Below are 23,362 nucleotides of genomic sequence, written 5' to 3' on the forward strand. Positions count from 1 at the left end.
ACTACGATAACAGTTGCCCCCTCATCCACAACACCAACATCAGCTACCACAACAGTTGCCCCCTCAACCACAACACCAGCGATATCAACTACATCAGTTGCCCCCTCAACAACAACAGCAATTGCCTCCTCCACCCTAATAACCAGCAATCCCTCAACTTCAACAACCAGCAACCCTCCAACTTCAATAATCAGCTTCCTACCTTCTAGCACAACCAGTGCATCCTCTTCAACAACAGCCAACTCATTTTCAACGACAAGTGGTCCCCCCTCAACCACAACCCCAGTCACCCCCTTGACTTCAACAACAGATGCCCCCTCCACCACAACAGCAATTGCCTCCTCCACCCTAATAACCAGCAATCCCTCAACTTCAACAACCAGCAACCCTCCAACTTCAATAACCAGCTTCCTACCTTCTAGCACAACCAGTGCATCCTCTTCAACAACAACCAATTCATTTTCAACCACAAGTGGTCCCCCCTCAACCACAACCCCAGTCACCCCCTCGACCTCAACGACAGATGCCCCCTCTACCACAACAGCACTGAGCTCTAGCCTAGCAAGCAGCAACCCTTCAACTACAACAACCAACACCCTTCCGACCACAACTGGTTCTTTCTCCACTACACCCACCAGCTCCTCATCAACCATGACCCCTGATGCACCTTTGGCTACAACAACAGATGTCCCCTCTACCACAGCAATAGTGGTTTCCTCTTCCACAACAGTAGATCCCTCTACCACAGCAACAGTGCCCCCTGCTACAACAACATCAGGGCCCCTTTTAACGTCAACAACTAGCAACCCCTCAACTACAACAGGCTTCCCCTCAACTATGACTGTCAGCCCCTCATCAACCTCAACAACCAATATCCCTATTACCAGTACAAGTTTTGCTTCAACCACAAGCCCTGATGCTACCTCGACCACAAAAAATGTGGGCTCTTTAAGCACAACAGCTATTGCCCCCTCTACCCTAATAACCAGCAATCCCTCAACTTCAACAACCAGCAACCCTTCAACTTCAATAACCAGCTTCCTACCTTCTAGCACAACCAGTGCATCCTCTTCAACAACAGCCAACTCATTTTCAACGACAAGTGGTCCCCCCTCAACCACAACCCCAGTCACCCCCTTGACTTCAACAACAGATGCCCCCTCCACCACAACAGCAATTGCCTCCTCCACCCTAATAACCAGCAATCCCTCAACTTCAACAACCAGCAACCCTTCAACTTCAATGACCAGCTTCCTACCTTCTAGCACAACCAGTGCATCCTCTTCATCAACAACCAATTCATTTTCAACCACAAGTGGTCCCCCCTCAACCAAAACCCCAGTCACCCCCTCGACCTCAACGACAGATGCCCCATCTACCACCACAGCACTGACCTCTAGCCTAGCAAGCAGCAACCCTTCAACTACAACAACCAACGCCCTTCCGACCACAACTGTTTCTTCCTCCACTACACCCACCAGCTCCTCATCAACCATGACCACTGATGCACCTTTGGCTACAACAGCAGATGTCCCCTCTACCACAGCAATAGTGGTTTCCTCTTCCACAACAGTAGATCCCTCTACCACAGCAACAGTGGTTTCCTCTTCCACAACAGTAGATCCCTCTACCACAGCAACAGTGCCCCCTGCTACAACAACATCAGGGCCCCTTTTAACAACAACTAGCAACCCCTCAACTACAACAGGCTTCCCCTCAACTATGACTGTCAGCCCCTCATCAACCTCAACAACCAATATCCCTATTACCAGTACAAGTTTTGCTTCAACCACAAGCCCTGATGCTACCTCGACCACAAAAAATGTGGGCTCTTTAAGCACAACAGCAATTGCCCCCTCTACCCTAATAACCAGCAATCCCTCAACTTCAACAACCAGCAACCCTTCAACTTCAATAACCAGCTTCCTACCTTCTAGCACAACCAGTGCATCCTCTTCATCAACAACCCCCTTTACTCCAGTTACCAGTACCCCCCTTATGAGCACAACCAGTGCACCCTCTACAACAACCAATTCATTTTCAACCAGAAGTGGTCCCCCCTCAACCACAACCCCAGTCACCCCCTCGACCTCAACGACAGATGCCCCCTCTACCACAACAGCACTGAGCTCTAGCCTAGCAAGCAGCAACCCTTCAACTACAACAACCAACGCCCTTCCGACCACGACTGCTTCTTCCTCCACTACACCCACCAGCTCCTCATCAACCATGACCACTGATGCACCTTTGGCTACAACAACAGATGTCCCCTCTACCACAGCAATAGTGGTTTCCTCTTCCACAACAGTAGATCCCTCTACCACAGCAACAGTGCCCCCTGCTACAACAACATCAGGGCCCCTTTTAACAACAACTAGCAACCCCTCAACTACAACAGGCTTCCCCTCAACTATTACTGTCAGCCCCTCATCCACCTCAACAACCAATATCCCTATTACCAGTACAAGTTTTGCTTCAACCACAAGCCCTGATGCTACCTCGACCACAAAAAATGTGGGCTCTTTAAGCACAACAGCTATTGCCCCCTCTACCCTAATAACCAGCAATCCCTCAACTTCAACAACCAGCAACCCTTCAACTTCAATAACCAGCTTCATACCTTCTAGCACAACCAGTGCATCCTCTTCAACAACAGCCAACTCATTTTCAACGACAAGTGGTCCCCCCTCAACCACAACCCCAGTCACCCCCTTGACTTCAACAACAGATGCCCCCTCTACCACAACAGCAATTGCCTCCTCCACCCTAATAACCAGCAATCCCTCAACTTCAACAACCAGCAACCCTCCAACTTCAATGACCAGCTTCCTACCTTCTAGCACAACCAGTGCATCCTCTTCAACAACAACCAACGCATTTCCAACCACAACTGGTTCTTCCTCCACTACACCCACCAGTGCATCCTCATCAACCATGACCCCTGGTGCACCTTTGGCTACAACAGATGTCTCCTCTACCACAGCAATAGTGGTTTCCTCTTCCACAACAGTAGATCCCTCTACTACAGCAACAGTGCCCCCTGCTACAACAACATCAGGACCCCTTTTAACGTCAACAACTAGCAACCCCTCAACTACAACAGGCTTCCCCTCAACTATTACTGTCAGCCCCTCATCAACCTCAACAACCAATATCCCTATAACCAGTGCAACAAGTTATGCTTCAACCACAAGCCCTGATGCTACCTCGACCTCAACAAATGTTGGCTCTTCAAGCACAACAATAGATGCCCCCTCCACCACAACAGCAATTGCCTCTTCCACCCTAATGACCTGCAATCCCTCAGCTTCAACAACCAGCTACCCTTCAACTTCAATTACCAGCTTCCTAGCTTCTAGCACAACCAGTGCATCCTCTTCAACAACCAACTCATTTTCAACCTCAAGTGGTCCACCCTCAACCACACTCCCAGATACTCCCTTGACCTCAACGACTGATGCCCCCTCTACCACAACAGCATTTACCTCCTCAAGCCTAGCAACACGCAACCCTTCTACTACAACAACCAACGCCCTTCCAACCACAACTGGTTCTTCCTCCACTACAACCACCAGCTCCTCATCAACCATGACACCAGATGTCTCCTCTACCACAACCGCACTGCCTGCCTCAACCACAATGTCTATCTCAACAACAACGAATGTCCTCCAAACAACAACCGGTTTCCTTTCATCCAGCACAACCAGCATCGCTTCTACTACCACCAGTGCACACCCAACCACTACCAGTGTACCTCAGACTACAACCAGTGCTCCCCTCACCGTCACCAGTGCACTGCCTACTTCTACCAGTGTGCTTCTCACCACAACTAGTGGCCCCTTTACGACCACTGGGCTTGGCTTGACAACAACAGGCAGTAACCCCTTAACGACCACAATGGACAGCTCACTAACCACCAGCGACACGTCCTCTTTCTCCTCCTCCACGATGGCAGTCTCCTCTACAACGACATAGAGAATTGATATTAGGCAACTTGGAAATGTGACACAAGCACTTTTTAATCAATTGTAAAAAAGTAAAAAAAATTCCAGAATATATTGAACATTGACTTGTACATTTCCCTATATTTTTACTTAATGTTGGTATATCTTTTACATAAACCTGACCTGAATCATTTATTTTTATGGCTGTATTTAAATCATATATCCTGCATAGCTGCAACATATTTTGATTTCACCACAGTCCACAGGGAATCCTTTAACACAAGTTTGAACTCATATGATGACATTTAATGATGTGCAGACGCTACCATTAATCTGTGGAGTTTTTAAGTTTGCTGTCTTCATGAACTGATAACGTTTCTTGAACTGCTTAGAGACATTTTACCTACTGTCATATTCAAGGATTTTCCTTCTCTAGGGTTTACTGCCACTTAAAAGCACACTTTTCTGTGAAACTTGAATGAATGTTACTGAGCCATTATCACTACCTACCTGCACACTAACAGTCTGTTATTAGTTTTATAACACACTATCCATTTTCCACATGGGGGGGGGGTTGAATATCGCCATCAAATGTCAGTAAAAGTACACTGTATGGCCTCTTATTATCAAACTTACATCATGTGGTTATGTCGAAAGTGAGTTATTAACCATTCAAAGTAAATTCCAGCAGTCTTGGTATAATTCAACTTCACACTACATCAATCTTTTTCAGTGTTTACAAAAACATTTGAAACTTTATGATGCTGAACATTGTTTATATAAATACATATATTGTTATAGTTATATTTTTAACAGCTGATCCAAATGATATAAAAGTGCATGATATGAAGCCAAATACATTATGCTGTGTCACAGCACTTTTAATTGACCAAAAAAAGTCCTTCACAGAGGATGGAATAGTGTCTGCTGGTGGTGAAGATGAGAGTCCAAAGAACCTGTTGAACAGACTCCAATTCAAGCACTTCCAGGACTGACCCTCCCTAACTAGCTTCTGAGATTCAGAGGTTATGTGGCCGCAAATGACGGTCACGTTAGCAGTTAAACTTCCTTTATGCTTCATTTAAATGATGTGGTTTGTTTTAATCTGCATCTACAAAAATGATTAAGAAGTTTTGATTGATCACATATTCAGCACCCTACACCTCCCATTGGTCACAAAAAACCACACCTTAGCAGCTTTTGGATCTAATCAAGCAGAAATAAGGGGCAGCTGCGCAGTTGTTCCTGTTTCTCAGTCGGGATCTCGGTCTCGTCTGGCGGCAAAGAGGAGCATAATGGACCAGAGCTATGTCATAGTTTTGGCAATGATGGCTTGGGTTTGGATTACTTTATCACTAGCCCAGCTCAACAATGTGGCAAGCCACTGGTACCTACATGGACATTTGACTGGCCAGGACGAGCTTTATGACTGTGATGTGGGACAGCCTGCTGCTATGAGAGCAAGGACCCACAAGAGTTTCTCTGCACCGGTCTGGAAATTTCTCCAGGGTGAGAACAACACAACAAACTTCAAAATTCACAGGCTACTGAACAAAACTGTAAAATACAATGGTGAAAACAAGCAAGATGTTTTTTTAAGCTTTAAATTGAAATAGCCTAATGCATTGTTATTGTGCATTATTTTTCACATAGCCTCCTTAGATCAAAAGTAAGCCTACAGCTTCTCAAAAGTCTGTGTTTATCTCTTAACAGCAACAATTTGTGACAGGCCTTCATAACAATTCTGCCATTTTGTTTGTTTGATTGATGAAATTTACTTACCACCTGGTTTTTCTATGTTTAACATAGCCGCATGTTTATATCAGGTTAGAGATACAAAAGGATTTCTTTTTTTTTTGAATTTGAGAAGGCCTATCTTATTGTTTTCATTCTATGTTGGTTGACACTAAATTGGTGTCAGAGAAATTGTGATTCAGACATTTCTCACTATACTTGATGGTCTACACATCAAACCAATAAATTGTGAAATACAACAAACCATTCATTACATTTTGATGATATTTATTTGTTGCGGACCTGGGTGAATCCCATGTCTTCAGTAGATGATTTCAATGCAAATTGTTAAAGTTTACCCATACTTACATAATCTGTATCCCATTATAAAAAAAAAGGTTTTTAACATCAATTAACATCAAACAGAAATATGTCTTGGTTGATTGCTGGAACAGAAAATAATGAGGGAGAAATTTGAGAAATTAGAGGAGAAAATTGTCTAGATTTTCTGTATAGTGATTCTGCATATGAGTCTCCATATGCTTACCTGGCCTGTCTTTAAAATCCACTATTGGGTTGATTAACATCTCTTTGTTTGGTGGATCCTCTGGATCAATAATTGGAGCTTCTTTACCAGTCCCAAAATAGAAAATTGTTTTGAATACTAGAAAAAAAAAACACTCCATCATCCTTTGTTGCCTTGTTTTCGCTCCATCTAGTTGCAGGAACATCAGATTTCAACCAGCCACAGTATCGCTGCACCAATGGAACACTTTCCCTGCGTTTTTCACTCATCAGATACTCAAATCTGCGTCTGGAAGGTGTGTAAAACTTGTTCCACCAGGATTATGTTTTTATGCTGAAGAAATGGAATGACAGTTCTTGTTAGAAGTCTTATATGTTTTTCCACAGATGGGGCGGGGTTGTTGTCACTTGTTGACAAGTGTCACAGTTCCATTGAGCTACATAGGTGGTGGTCACTGGTGCGGCTTCCATATACTGGCTGCGAGAAAGCAATGCAGGTAAAATGTTAATTTGTTTGTCCAAAGTTGTTGCTCTTAGTGTTTTTCCTGTGTATATTATGAATATATTGTTTAATATACTTCCTTTGAATGTTTGTTTCACGCCTATATTTACAGCTTGAGAAAGACAGGACATGCAGGGAATTAATCCAGGGCAATGAGGACTGTAGCCTCTGTACATGGGGCACCTGCTCTACCCACTGAGCTGAATCTGCACACCAGTTGGCACTTTTCCTTTACAGTGCCTCCTCAAATTATTTATATATTTTTCCAGATTGGAGACAGCCCACTGAAACTGCACTATTTTGATCATCTGCTGCAGAGGAACATGACAGGCACGGCACACTGTGAGAATACAGCAATGTCAACCCGAACTGCATTCGCACTGGTGACTTGTAGAGCAACACATGTCACTGTAAAGCTGCCTCGTGAAACTACACTGAGGAAGGTGAAAGCACTTGGTAAGAATGAAATAGTAGAAGCAAGTGAAAACTTTTACTTGACCAGTAATCAAACTTTAAGTTTAAAAAAAAAATACTTTAACAACTGTAGCTAGCTGGTTAAGCAGATTTTTGGTCATCATGCTTTCATCATGAAATCCTGTATTGTATTTGTGTAGAAATTTGTCATGCAGACAGTTTATCGCTCAGGGGAAGGCTTTTATTCTTCAAGCCATTATCAATTTAGTATCAATCTTTGATAATTGCCGTTGAAGAATACATCTGAACATATGTGTCTTCACTTTTGCAGATTATTTCAACAACGAAGGATACTTCACAAGACAAAGGAACACCCCCAATGCTTTGGTGGTGGAGATATTTAAGTTACCACACAAGGTAAGCAAGGTGCAAGTTATAAGGAAATGCATAGTTTTCCATGTAAATTTCCAAATAAAAAACTGTGAGAATTTTCACAGGACTCTGGCTTTGGACTGGTTTTCCTTGACTCTGCTGGGAATCTTTGCACTATGATGGCAGTTTGTTGCCAACAAAAAGCAAGACATCATCGTAAGAGATCTCTACAGGAACTTGACGTATTTGACTTGTGGGACTTTGAAGAAATTCCTGTTGGATCATTTGATCCAGACACAACACCAACAACAACAGCACAAACATCTGTTGACTCAGCAACTAATTCAGACGAGGACAGTGATACTACAGACGAAGATGGTGATTATATCGATGAGGAAAGTGAATATTCAGATGGAGACAGTGATTATGATGCTGTGTTTTATGACTTGTGGGGACTAGAGGAAATTCCTGAAGAGCCATATGTTGGAATAGACATAGAAATAACACCAACTACAGCTTCTACCACAGATGCAACTGTATCACCAGTGACCTCTACAGACCCCCTTACAACTATTGCTTCTACTGCTGATCCTGCCACATTAGCCACCACTACTGCCCCTGCCACAACTTTAACTACAACAGCTGCCCCTGCTACAACTTTAACTACAACAGCTGCCCCTGCTACAACTTTGACAACAACTACCACAGCTGCCTCTGTAACAACTTTGACAACAACTACCACAGCTGCCCCTGCAACAACTTTAACTACCACAGCTGCCCCTGCTACAACTTTGACAACAACTACCACAGCTGCCCCTGCAACAACTTTGGCAACAACTACCACAGTTGCCCCTGCAACAACTTTGACTACAACTACCACAGCTGCCCCTGCAACAACTTTAACTACCACAGCTGCCCCTGCTACAACTTTGACAACAACTACCACAGCTGCCCCTGCAACAACTTTGACAACAACTACCACAGCTGCCCCTGCAACAACTTTGACAACTACTACCACAGCTGCCCCAGTCGCAACTTTGGCTACAACTACCACAGCTGCCCCTGCCACAACTTCGACAACAACTACCACAGCTGCCCCTGCCACAACTTTGGCTACAACTGCCACAGTTGCCCCTGCAACAACATTGGCTACAACTACCACAGTAGCCCCTGCAACAACTTCGACAATAACTACCACAGTTGCCCCTGCTACAACTTTGACAACAACTACCACAGCTGCCCCTGCCACAACTTTGGCTACAACTACCACAGCTGCTCCTGCAGAAACTTTGACAACAACTACCACAGCTGCCCCTGCCACAACTTTGGCTACAACTACCACAGCTGCCCCTGCAACAACTTTGACAACAACTACCACAGCTGCCCCTGCTACAACTTTGGCAACAACTACCACAGCTGCCCCTGCAACAACTTTGACAACAACTACCACAGCTGCCCCTGCAACAACTTTGACAACAACTACCACAGCTGCCCCTGCCACAACGTTGGCTACAACTACCATAGCTGCTCCTGCAACAACTTTGGCAACAACTACCACAGCTGCCCCTGCAACAACTTTGACAACAACTGCCACAGTTGCCCCTGCAACAACATTGGCTACAACTACCACAGTAGCCCCTGCAACAACTTCGACAATAACTACCACAGTTGCCCCTGCTACAACTTTGACAACAACTACCACAGCTGCCCCTGCCACAACTTTGGCTACAACTAACACAGCTGCTCCTGCAGAAACTTTGACAACAACTACCACAGCTGCCCCTGCCACAACTTTGGCTACAACTACCACAGCTGCCCCTGCAACAACTTTGACAACAACTACCACAGCTGCCCCTGCAACAACTTTGACAACAACTACCACAGCTGCCCCTGCAACAACTTTGACAACAACTACCACAGCTGCTCCGGCAACAACTTTGACAACAACTACCACAGCTGCCCCTGCCACAACTTTGGCTACAACTACCACAGTTGCACCTGAAACAACTTTGACTGCAACGACCACAGTTGCCCCTATCACAACTTTGACAACAACTACCACAGCTGCTCCTGCAACAACTCTGACAACAACTACCACAGCTGCCCCTGCTACAACTTCGACAACAACTACCGCAGCTGCTCCTGCAACAACTTTGACAACAACTACCAAAGCTGCCCCTGCTACAACTTTGGCTACAACTACCACAGCTGCCCCAGTCACAACTTTGACAACAACTACCACAGTTGCCCCTGCAACAACTTTGACTGCAACTACCACAGTTGCCCCTATCACAACTTTGACAACAACTACCACAGCTGCCCCTGCAACAACTTCGACAATAACTACCACAGCTGCCCCTGCTACAACTTTGACAACTACTACCACAGCTGCCCCAGTCGCAACTTTGGCTACAACTACCACAGTTGCCCCTGCAACAACTTCGACAATAACTACCACAGTTGCCCCTGCTACAACTTTGACAACTACTACCACAGCTGCCCCAGTCGCAACTTTGGCTACAACTACCACAGTTGCCCCTGCAACAACTTCGACAATAACTACCACAGTTGCCCCTGCTACAACTTTGACAACAACTACCACAGTTGCCCCTGCTACAACTTTGACAACAACTACCACAGTTGCCCCTGCTACAACTTTGACAACTACTACCACAGCTGCCCCAGTCACAACTTTGGCTACAACTACCACTGTTGCCCCTGTCACAACTTTGACAACAACTACCACAGCTGCTCCTGCAACAACTTTGGCAACAACTACCACAGCTGCCCCTGCTACAACTTTGAAAACAACTACCACAGTTGACCCTCCCAGCACAGTAGCTGCCCCTACCACCACACCGACTACAACATTCTCCCCTTCAACCACAGCACCAGCAACATCAGCTACAACAACAAATGCCCCCTCAACCACATCACCAACACCTTCAACTACAACAACAGTTACAGCCTCAACCACAACACCAGCACAATCAACTATAACAACAAATGCCCCCTCAACCACAACACCAGCAACATCAACTACAACAGTTGCCACCTCAACAACACCAGCAACTTCAACAACAAAAGTTGCACCCTCAACCACATCACCAACACCTTCAACTACAACAACAGTTACAGCCTCAACCACTTCACCAAAAACTTCAACTACAACAGTTTCCCCCTCAACCACAACACCAGCACAATCAACTATAACAGTTGTCCCATCAACACCAGCAACATCAACTACAACAACAGTTGCCCCCTCATCCACAACACCAGGAGCATCAACTACAACAGTTTCCCCCTCAACCACAATGCCAGCAATATCAACTACAACAGTTGTCTCGACAACAACACCAGCAACATCAACTCCAACAACAGTTGCCCCCTCATCCACAACACCAGCAACATCAAGTACAACAGTTTCCCCCTCAATCACAACACCAGCTACATCAACTACCACAACAGTTGCCCCCTCAACAACACCAACTACATCATCAACAACATTTGCCCCCTCAACCATAAGACCAGACACATCAACTACAACAACAAATGCCCCCTCAACCACAACAACAGCAACATCAACTAAAACAGGTACCCTCTCAACAACACCAACTACATCAACAACAACAGATGCACCCTCAACCACAATGCAAGCAACGTCAACTACAACAGTTGCCACCTCAACAACACCAGCAACTTCAACAACAAAAGTTGCACCCTCTACCACAACACAGGCAACATCAACTACAACAGTTGTCCCATCAACAACACCAGCAACTTCAACTACAACAGTTGCCCCCTCATCCACAACACCAGCAACATCAACTACAACAGTTGTTCCGTCAACAACACCAGCAACTACATCAACAACAACAACAGTTGCCCCCTCAACCACAACACCTGCAATATCATCTACCACAACAGATGCTCCATTGGCAACAATACCAGCAACATCAACTACAACAGTATTCTCCTCAACCACAACACCAGCAACATCAGCTACAACAACAAATGCCCCCTCAACCACATCACCAACACCTTCAACTACAACAACAGTTACAGCCTCAACCACTTCACCAACAACTTCAACTACAACAACAGTTGCCCCCTCAACCACAACACGAGCACAATTAACTATAAAAACAAAGGCCCCCTCAACCACAACACCAGCAACATCAACTACAACAGTTGCCACCTCAACAACACCAGCAAATTCAACAACAAAAGTTGCACCCTCAATCACAACACCAGCAATTTCAACTAAAACAGTATTCACCTCAACGACAACACCAGCATCAACTGCAACAGTTGCCTTCTCAACTACAACTCCAACAACATCAACAGTTGTCCCCTCAACTACAACCCCAGCAACATCAACTACAAAAGTTGCCCCCTCAACAACACCAACTACATCAGCAACAACTACAGTTGCACCCTCAACTACAACACCAACAACATCAACAGTTGCCCCCGTAGCCACAACACCAGCAACATCAACTACAACAGTTGCCACCTCAACAACACCAGCAACTTCAACAACAACAGTTGCCCCCTCAACCACAACACCTGCAATATCATCTACCACAACAGATGCTCCATTGGCAACAATACCAGCAACATCAACTACAACAGTATTCCCCTCAACCACAACACCAGCAACATCAGCTACAACAACAAATGCCCCCTCAACCACATCACCAACACCTTCAACTACAACAACAGTTACAGCCTCAACCACTTCACCAACAACTTCAACTACAACAACAGTTGCCCCCTCAACCACAACACCAGCACAATCAACTATAACAACAAAGGCCTCCTCAACCACAACACCAGCAACATCAACTACAACAGTTGCCACCTCAACAACACCAGCAACTTCAACAACAAAAGTTGCACCCTCAATCACAACACCAGCAACAACTACAACAACAAATTCCCCCTCAACCACAACGCCATCAATATCTACTATAACAGTTGCCCCCTTAATCACAACACCAGCACTTTCAACTACAACAGTATTCACCTCAACCACAACCCCAGCAAAATCAACTACAACAGTTGCCCCCTCAACACCAACTACATCAACAACAACAGTTGCACCCTCAACCACAACACCAGCACAATCAACTATAACAACAAAGGCCCCCTCAACCACAACACCAGCAACATCAACTACAGCAGTTGCCACCTCAACAACACCAGCAACTTCAACAACAAAAGTTGCACCCTCAACCACATCACCAACACCTTCAACTACAACAACAGTTACAGCCTCAACCACTTCACCATCAACATCAACTACAACAACAAATGCCCCCTCATCCACAACACCAGAAATATCAACTACAAAAACAAATGCCCCCTCAACAACACCAGCAACATCAACTACCACAACAGTTGCCCCCTCATCCACAACACCAGCGATATCAACTACAACAGTTGCCCCCTCAACCACAACACCAGCAACATCAACTACAACAGTTGCCCCCTCAACAACACCAACATCAGCTACCACAACAGTTGCCCCCTCTACAACACCAGCAACTGAAAGTATGACAACAGTTACCCCCTCAACTACAACACCAGCAACTTCAACTACTACAGTTGCCCCCTCAACAACACCAACATCAGCTACCACAACAGTTGCCCCCTCAACAACACCAGCAACTGAAACTATGACAACAGTTGCCCCCTCAACTACAACACCAGCAACTTCAACTACGATAACAGTTGCCCCCTCATCCACAACACCAACATCAGCTACCACAACAGTTGCAACCTCAACCACAACACCGGCAACATCAACTACAACAGTTGTCCCATCAACAACACCAACATCAGCTACCACAACAGTTGCCCCCTCAACAACACCAGCAACTGAAACTAGGAAAACAGTTGCACCCTCAACTACAACACCAGCAACTTCAACTACGATAACAGTTTCCCCCTCAACCACAACACCAACATCAGCTACCACAACAGTTGCCACCTCAACCACAACACCAGAGATATCAACTACAACAGTTGCCCCCTCAACCACAACACCAGCATCAGCTACCACAACAGTTGCCCCCTCATCCACAACACCAGCAACATCAACTACAACATTTGCACCCTCAACCACAACACCAGCAACATCAACTACAACAGTTGTCCGGACAACAACACCAGCAACATCAACTCCAACAACAGTTGCCCCCTCATCCACAACACCAGCAACATCAAGTACAACAGTTGCCCCCTCAATCACAACACCAGCTACATCAACTACCACAACAGTTGCCCCCTCAACAACACCAACTACATCATCAACAACATTTGCCCCCTCAACCATAACACCAGACACATCAACTACAACAACAGATGCCCCCTCAACCACAACAACAGCAACATCAACTAAAACAGGTACCCTCTCAACAACACCAACTACATCAACAACAATAGATGCACCCTCAACCACAATGCAAGCAACGTCAACTACAACAGTTGCCCCCTCAACTACAACACCAACAACATCAACGGTTGCCCCCTCTACCACAACACAGGCAACATCAACTACAACAGTTGTCCCATCAACAACACCAGCAACTTCAACTACAACAGTTGCCCCCTCATCCACAACACCAGCAACATCAACTACAACAGTTGTTCCATCAACAACACCAGCAACTACATCAACAACAACAGTTGCAACCTCAACCACAACACCGGCAACATCAACTACAACAGTTGTCCCATCAACAACACCAACATCAGCTACCACAACAGTTGCCCCCTCATCAACACCAGCAACTGAAACTAGGAAAACAGTTGCACCCTCAACTACAACACCAGCAACTTCAACTACGATAACAGTTTCCCCCTCAACCACAACACCAACATCAGCTACCACAACAGTTGCCACCTCAACCACAACACCAGCAACTTCAACTACAACAGTTGGCCCCTCATCCACAACACCAGCAACATCAACTACAACAGTTGTTCCATCAACAACACCAGCAACTACATCAACAACAACAACAGTTGCCCCCTCAACCACAACACCTGCAATATCATCTACCACAACAGATGCTCCATTGGCAACAATACCAGCAACATCAACTACAACAGTATTCCCCTCAACCACAACACCAGCAACATCAGCTACAACAACAAATGCCCCCTCAACCACATCACCAACACCTTCAACTACAACAACAGTTACAGCCTCAACCACTTCACCAACAACTTCAACTACAACAACAGTTGCCCCCTCAACCACAACACCAGCACAATCAACTATAACAACAAAGGCCTCCTCAACCACAACACCAGCAACATCAACTACAACAGTTGCCACCTCAACAACACCAGCAACGTCAACAACAAAAGTTGCACCCTCTACCACAACACAGGCAACATCAACTACAACAGTTGTCCCATCAACAACACCAGCAACTTCAACTACAACAGTTGCCCCCTCAACTACAACACCAGCAACTTCAACTACTACAGTTGCCCCCTCAACAACACCAACATCAGCTACCACAACAGTTGCCCCCTCAACAACACCAGCAACTGAAACTATGACAACAGTTGCCCCCTCAACTACAACACCAGCAACTTCAACTACGATAACAGTTGCCCCCTCATCCACAACACCAACATCAGCTACCACAACAGTTGCAACCTCAACCACAACACCGGCAACATCAACTACAACAGTTGTCCCATCAACAACACCAACATCAGCTACCACAACAGTTGCCCCCTCAACAACACCAGCAACTGAAACTAGGAAAACAGTTGCACCCTCAACTACAACACCAGCAACTTCAACTACGATAACAGTTTCCCCCTCAACCACAACACCAACATCAGCTACCACAACAGTTGCCACCTCAACCACAACACCAGCGATATCAACTACAACAGTTGCCCCCTCAACCACAACACCAGCATCAGCTACCACAACAGTTGCCCCCTCATCCACAACACCAGCAACATCAACTACAACATTTGCACCCTCAACCACAACACCAGCAACATCAACTACAACAGTTGTCCGGACAACAACACCAGCAACATCAACTCCAACAACAGTTGCCCCCTCATCCACAACACCAACACCTTCAACTACAACAACAGTTACAGCCTCAACCACAACACCAGCACAATCAACTACAACAGTTGCCACCTCAACAACACCAGCAACTTCAACAACAAAAGTTGCACCCTCAACCACATCACCAACACCTTCAACTACAACAACAGTTACAGCCTCAACCACTTCACCAAAAACTTCAACTACAACAGTTTCCCCCTCAACCACAACACCAGCACAATCAACTATAACAGTTGTCCCATCAACACCAGCAACATCAACTACAACAACAGTTGCCCCCTCATCCACAACACGAGGAGCATCAACTACAACAGTTTCCCCCTCAACCACAATGCCAGCAATATCAACTACAACAGTTGTCTCGACAACAACACCAGCAACATCAACTCCAACAACAGTTGCCCCCTCATCCACAACACCAGCAACATCAAGTACAACAGTTTCCCCCTCAATCACAACACCAGCTACATCAACTACCACAACAGTTGCCCCCTCAACCATAAGACCAGACACATCAACTACAACAACAAATGCCCCCTCAACCACAACAACAGCAACATCAACTAAAACAGGTACCCTCTCAACAACACCAACTACATCAACAACAGATGCACCCTCAACCACAATGCAAGCAACGTCAACTACAACAGTTGCCACCTCAACAACACCAGCAACTTCAACAACAAAAGTTGCATCCTCTACCACAACACAGGCAACATCAACTACAACAGTTGTCCCATCAACAACACCAGCAACTTCAACTACAACAGTTGCCCCCTCATCCACAACACCAGCAACATCAACTACAACAGTTGTTCCGTCAACAACACCAGCAACTACATCAACAACAACAACAGTTGCCCCCTCAACCACAACACCTGCAATATCATCTACCACAACAGATGCTCCATTGGCAACAATACCAGCAACATCAACTACAACAGTATTCTCCTCAACCACAACACCAGCAACATCAGCTACAACAACAAATGCCCCCTCAACCACATCACCAACACCTTCAACTACAACAACAGTTACAGCCTCAACCACTTCACCAACAACTTCAACTACAACAACAGTTGCCCCCTCAACCACAACACCAGCACAATCAACTATAACAACAAAGGCCCCCTCAACCACAACACCAGCAACATCAACTACAACAGTTGCCACCTCAACAACACCAGCAACTTCAACAACAAAAGTTGCACCCTCAACCACAACACCAGCAATTTCAACTAAAACAGTATTCACCTCAACGACAACACCAGCATCAACTGCAACAGTTGCCTTCTCAACTACAACTCCAACAACATCAACAGTTGTCCCCTCAACTACAACGCCAGCAACATCAACTACAAAAGTTGCCCCCTCAACAACACCAACTACATCAGCAACAACTACAGTTGCACCCTCAACTACAACACCAACAACATCAACAGTTGCCCCCGTAGCCACAACACCAGCAACATCAACTACAACAGTTGCCACCTCAACAACACCAGCAACTTCAACAACAACAGTTGCCCCCTCAACCACAACACCTGCAATATCATCTACCACAACAGATGCTCCATTGGCAACAATACCAGCAACATCAACTACAACAGTATTCCCCTCAACCACAACACCAGCAACATCAGCTACAACAACAAATGCCCCCTCAACCACATCACCAACACCTTCAACTACAACAACAGTTACAGCCTCAACCACTTCACCAACAACTTCAACTACAACAACAGTTGCCCCCTCAACCACAACACCAGCAACATCAGCTACAACAACAAATGCCCCCTCAACCACAACACCAGCAACATCAACTACAACAGTTGCCACCTCAACAACACCAGCAACTTCAACAACAAAAGTTGCACCCTCAATCACAACACCAGCAACAACTACAACAACAAATTCCCCCTCAACCACAACGCCATCAATATCTACTACAACAGTTGCCCCCTTAATCACAACACCAGCAACATCAACTACAACAGTATTCACCTCAACCACAACCCCAGCAAAATCAACTACAACAGTTGCCCCCTCAACACCAACTACATCAACAACAACAGTTGCACCCTCAACCACAACACCAGCACAATCAACTATAACAACAAAGGCCCCCTCAACCACAACACCAGCAACATCAACTACAACAGTTGCCACCTCAACAACACCAGCAACTAAAACAACAAAAGTTGCACCCTCAACCACATCACCAACACCTTCAACTACAACAACAGTTACAGCCTCAACCACTTCACCATCAACATCAACTACAACAACAAATGCCCCCTCATCCACAACACCAGAAATATCAACTACAAAAACAAATGCCCCCTCAACAACACCAGCAACATCAACTACCACAACAGTTGCCCCCTCATCCACAACACCAGCGATATCAACTACAACAGTTGCCCCCTCAACCACAACACCAGCAACATCAACTACAACAGTTGCCCCCTCAACAACACCAACATCAGCTACCACAACAGTTGCCCCCTCAACAACACCAGCAACTGAAAGTATGACAACAGTTACCCCCTCAACTACAACACCAGCAACTTCAACTACTACAGTTGCCCCCTCAACAACACCAGCAACTGAAAGTATGACAACAGTTACCCCCTCAACTACAACCCCAGCAACATCAACTACAAAAGTTGCCCCCTCAACAACACCAACTACATCAGCAACAACTACAGTTGCACCCTCAACTACAACACCAACAACATCAACAGTTGCCCCCGTAGCCACAACACCAGCAACATCAACTACAACAGTTGCCACCTCAACAACACCAGCAACTTCAACAACAACAGTTGCCCCCTCAACCACAACACCTGCAATATCATCTACCACAACAGATGCTCCATTGGCAACAATACCAGCAACATCAACTACAACAGTATTCCCCTCAACCACAACACCAGCAACATCAGCTACAACAACAAATGCCCCCTCAACCACATCACCAACACCTTCAACTACAACAACAGTTACAGCCTCAACCACTTCACCAACAACTTCAACTACAACAACAGTTGCCCCCTCAACCACAACACCAGCACAATCAACTATAACAACAAAGGCCCCCTCAACCACAACACCAGCAACATCAACTACAACAGTTGCCACCTCAACAACACCAGCAACTTCAACAACAAAAGTTGCACCCTCAATCACAACACCAGCAACAACTACAACAACAAATTCCCCCTCAACCACAACGCCATCAATATCTACTACAACAGTTGCCCCCTTAATCACAACACCAGCAATTTCAACTACAACAGTATTCACCTCAACCACAACCCCAGCAAAATCAACTACAACAGTTGCCCCCTCAACACCAACTACATCAACAACAACAGTTGCACCCTCAACCACAACACCAGCACAATCAACTATAACAACAAAGGCCCCCTCAACCACAACACCAGCAACATCAACTACAACAGTTGCCACCTCAACAACACCAGCAACTAAAACAACAAAAGTTGCACCCTCAACCACATCACCAACACCTTCAACTACAACAACAGTTACAGCCTCAACCACTTCACCATCAACATCAACTACAACAACAAATGCCCCCTCATCCACAACACCAGAAATATCAACTACAAAAACAAATGCCCCCTCAACAACACCAGCAACATCAACTACCACAACAGTTGCCCCCTCATCCACAACACCAGCGATATCAACTACAACAGTTGCCCCCTCAACCACAACACCAGCAACATCAACTACAACAGTTGCCCCCTCAACAACACCAACATCATCTACCACAACAGTTGCCCCCTCAACAACACCAGCAACTGAAAGTATGACAACAGTTACCCCCTCAACTACAACACCAGCAACTTCAACTACTACAGTTGCCCCCTCAACAACACCAACATCAGCTACCACAACAGTTGCCCCCTCAACAACACCAGCAACTGAAACTATGACAACAGTTGCCCCCTCAACTACAACACCAGCAACTTCAACTACGATAACAGTTGCCCCCTCATCCACAACACCAACATCAGCTACCACAACAGTTGCAACCTCAACCACAACACCGGCAACATCAACTACAACAGTTGTCCCATCAACAACACCAACATCAGCTACCACAACAGTTGCCCCCTCAACAACACCAGCAACTGAAACTAGGAAAACAGTTGCACCCTCAACTACAACACCAGCAACTTCAACTACGATAACAGTTTCCCCCTCAACCACAACACCAACATCAGCTACCACAACAGTTGCCACCTCAACCACAACACCAGAGATATCAACTACAACAGTTGCCCCCTCAACCACAACACCAGCATCAGCTACCACAACAGTTGCCCCCTCATCCACAACACCAGCAACATCAACTACAACATTTGCACCCTCAACCACAACACCAGCAACATCAACTACAACAGTTGTCCGGACAACAACACCAGCAACATCAACTCCAACAACAGTTGCCCCCTCATCCACAACACCAGCAACATCAAGTACAACAGTTGCCCCCTCAATCACAACACCAGCTACATCAACTACCACAACAGTTGCCCCCTCAACAACACCAACTACATCATCAACAACATTTGCCCCCTCAACCATAACACCAGACACATCAACTACAACAACAGATGCCCCCTCAACCACAACAACAGCAACATCAACTAAAACAGGTACCCTCTCAACAACACCAACTACATCAACAACAACAGATGCACCCTCAACCACAATGCAAGCAACGTCAACTACAACAGTTGCCCCCTCAACTACAACACCAACAACATCAACGGTTGCCCCCTCTACCACAACACAGGCAACATCAACTACAACAGTTGTCCCATCAACAACACCAGCAACTTCAACTACAACAGTTGCCCCCTCATCCACAACACCAGCAACATCAACTACAACAGTTGTTCCATCAACAACACCAGCAACTACATCAACAACAACAGTTGCAACCTCAACCACAACACCGGCAACATCAACTACAACAGTTGTCCCATCAACAACACCAACATCAGCTACCACAACAGTTGCCCCCTCAACAACACCAGCAACTGAAACTAGGAAAACAGTTGCACCCTCAACTACAACACCAGCAACTTCAACTACGATAACAGTTTCCCCCTCAACCACAACACCAACATCAGCTACCACAACAGTTGCCACCTCAACCACAACACCAGCAACTTCAACTACAACAGTTGGCCCCTCATCCACAACACCAGCAACATCAACTACAACAGTTGTTCCATCAACAACACCAGCAACTACATCAACAACAACAACAGTTGCCCCCTCAACCACAACACCTGCAATATCATCTACCACAACAGATGCTCCATTGGCAACAATACCAGCAACATCAACTACAACAGTATTCCCCTCAACCACAACACCAGCAACATCAGCTACAACAACAAATGCCCCCTCAACCACATCACCAACACCTTCAACTACAACAACAGTTACAGCCTCAACCACTTCACCAACAACTTCAACTACAACAACAGTTGCCCCCTCAACCACAACACCAGCACAATCAACTATAACAACAAAGGCCTCCTCAACCACAACACCAGCAACATCAACTACAACAGTTGCCACCTCAACAACACCAGCAACGTCAACAACAAAAGTTGCACCCTCTACCACAACACAGGCAACATCAACTACAACAGTTGTCCCATCAACAACACCAGCAACTTCAACTACAACAGTTGCCCCCTCAACTACAACACCAGCAACTTCAACTACTACCGTTGCCCCCTCAACAACACCAACATCAGCTACCACAACAGTTGCCCCCTCAACAACACCAGCAACTGAAACTATGACAACAGTTGCCCCCTCAACTACAACACCAGCAACTTCAACTACGATAACAGTTGCCCCCTCATCCACAACACCAACATCAGCTACCACAACAGTTGCAACCTCAACCACAACACCGGCAACATCAACCACAACAGTTGTCCCATCAACAACACCAACTTCAACTACGATAACAGTTTCCCCCTCAACCACAACACCAACATCAGCTACCACAACAGTTGCCACCTCAACCACAACACCAGCGATATCAACTACAACAGTTGCCCCCTCAACCACAACACCAGCATCAGCTACCACAACAGTTGCCCCCTCATCCACAACACCAGCAACATCAACTACAACATTTGCACCCTCAACCACAACACCAGCAACATCAACTACAACAGTTGTCCGGACAACAACACCAGCAACATCAACTCCAACAACAGTTGCCCCCTCATCCACAACACCAGCAACATCAAGTACAACAGTTGCCCCCTCAATCACAACACCAGCTACATCAACTACCACAACAGTTGCCCCCTCAACAACACCAACTACATCATCAACAACATTTGCCCCCTCAACCATAACACCAGACACATCAACTACAACAACAAATGCCCCCTCAACCACAACAACAGCAACATCAACTAAAACAGGTACCCTCTCAACAACACCAACTACATCAACAACAACAGATGCACTCTCAACCACAATGCAAGCAACGTCAACTACAACAGTTGCCCCCTCAACTACAACACCAACAACATCAACGGTAGCCCCCTCTACCACAACACAGGCAACATCAACTACAACAGTTGTCCCATCAACAACACCAGCAACTTCAACTACAACAGTTGCCCCCTCATCCACAACACCAGCAACATCAACTACAACAGTTGTTCCATCAACAACACCAGCAACTACATCAACAACAACAACAGTTGCAACCTCAACCACAACACCGGCAACATCAACTACAACAGTTGTCCAATCAACAACACCAACATCAGCTACCACAACAGTTGCCCCCTCAACAACACCAGCAACTGAAACTAGGAAAACAGTTGCACCCTCAACTACAACACCAGCAACTTCAACTACGATAACAGTTTCCCCCTCAACCACAACACCAACATCAGCTACCACAACAGTTGCCACCTCAACCACAACACCAGCAACTTCAACTACAACAGTTGCCCCCTCATCCACAACACCAGCAACATCAACTACAACAGTTGTTCCATCAACAACACCAGCAACTACATCAACAACAACAACAGTTGCCCCCTCAACCACAACACCTGCAACATCAGCTACAACAACAAATGCCCCCTCAACCACATCACCAACACCTTCAACTACAACAACAGTTACAGCCTCAACCACTTCACCAACAACTTCAACTACAACAACAGTTGCCCCCTCAACCACAACACCAGCACAATCAACTATAACAACAAAGGCCTCCTCAACCACAACACCAGCAACATCAACTACAACAGTTGCCACCTCAACACCAGCAACGTCAACAACAAAAGTTGCACCCTCTACCACAACACAGGCAACATCAACTACAACAGTTGTCCCATCAACAACACCAGAAACTTCAACTACAACAGTTGCCCCCTCAACTACAACACCAGCAACTTCAACTACTACAGTTGCCCCCTCAACAACACCAACATCAGCTACCACAACAGTTGCCCCCTCAACAACACCAGCAACTGAAACTATGACAACAGTTGCCCCCTCAACTACAACACCAGCAACTTCAACTACGATAACAGTTGCCCCCTCATCCACAACACCAACATCAGCTACCACAACAGTTGCAACCTCAACCACAACACCGGCAACATCAACTACAACAGTTGTCCCATCAACAACACCAACATCAGCTACCACAACAGTTGCCCC

The 23,362-nt window shown here is 45.9% G+C and overlaps 3 protein-coding genes across 3 annotated transcripts; all 3 read left to right on the forward strand.

Annotated features, from left to right (window-relative positions):
- Positions 1–24: 24 nt before the first annotated feature.
- LOC117820523 (mucin-5AC-like) lies at positions 25–4,139 on the forward strand. The gene is made up of 3 exons (XM_034694339.1): positions 25–1,599; positions 1,645–1,676; positions 3,093–4,139. The coding sequence occupies exons 1-3, from the start codon at positions 652–654 to the stop codon at positions 3,973–3,975; spliced, it is 1,863 nt and encodes a 620-aa protein (XP_034550230.1). The 5' UTR covers positions 25–651; the 3' UTR covers positions 3,976–4,139.
- A 7,200-nt stretch (positions 4,140–11,339) lies between these two features.
- Positions 11,340–14,135, forward strand: LOC117820326 (mucin-2-like; the record flags this gene model as incomplete). Its single annotated transcript, XM_034694053.1, has 4 exons — positions 11,340–11,668; positions 11,819–12,668; positions 13,194–13,722; positions 13,756–14,135. Coding segments are annotated over 4 exons (2,088 nt in total), but the record flags the coding sequence as incomplete, so codon positions are not given.
- A 1,353-nt stretch (positions 14,136–15,488) lies between these two features.
- LOC117820327 (mucin-2-like) lies at positions 15,489–22,495 on the forward strand (the record flags this gene model as incomplete). The annotated part of the gene is made up of 6 exons (XM_034694054.1): positions 15,489–16,334; positions 17,205–17,972; positions 19,778–19,808; positions 20,035–20,700; positions 22,183–22,336; positions 22,489–22,495. Coding segments are annotated over 6 exons (2,472 nt in total), but the record flags the coding sequence as incomplete, so codon positions are not given.
- Positions 22,496–23,362: the final 867 nt, after the last annotated feature.

The sequence above is a fragment of the Notolabrus celidotus genome, chromosome 10 (assembly GCF_009762535.1).
Source record: "Notolabrus celidotus isolate fNotCel1 chromosome 10, fNotCel1.pri, whole genome shotgun sequence".
NCBI lineage: Eukaryota > Metazoa > Chordata > Actinopteri > Labriformes > Labridae > Notolabrus > Notolabrus celidotus.

Bases quoted from the DNA above. Each gene is read 5' to 3' on its own strand.
- LOC117820523 (XM_034694339.1), top strand. From the start codon at position 652: ATGACCCCTGATGCACCTTTGGCTACAACAACAGATGTCCCCTCTACC. The intron at 1,600-1,644 runs GTTTCCTCTTCC...ACAGCAACAGTG, and splicing joins CCTCTACCACAGCAACAGTG to CCCCCTGCTACAACAACATC. The intron at 1,677-3,092 runs AACAACAACTAG...TAGCAACCCCTC, and splicing joins ACAACATCAGGGCCCCTTTT to AACTACAACAGGCTTCCCCT.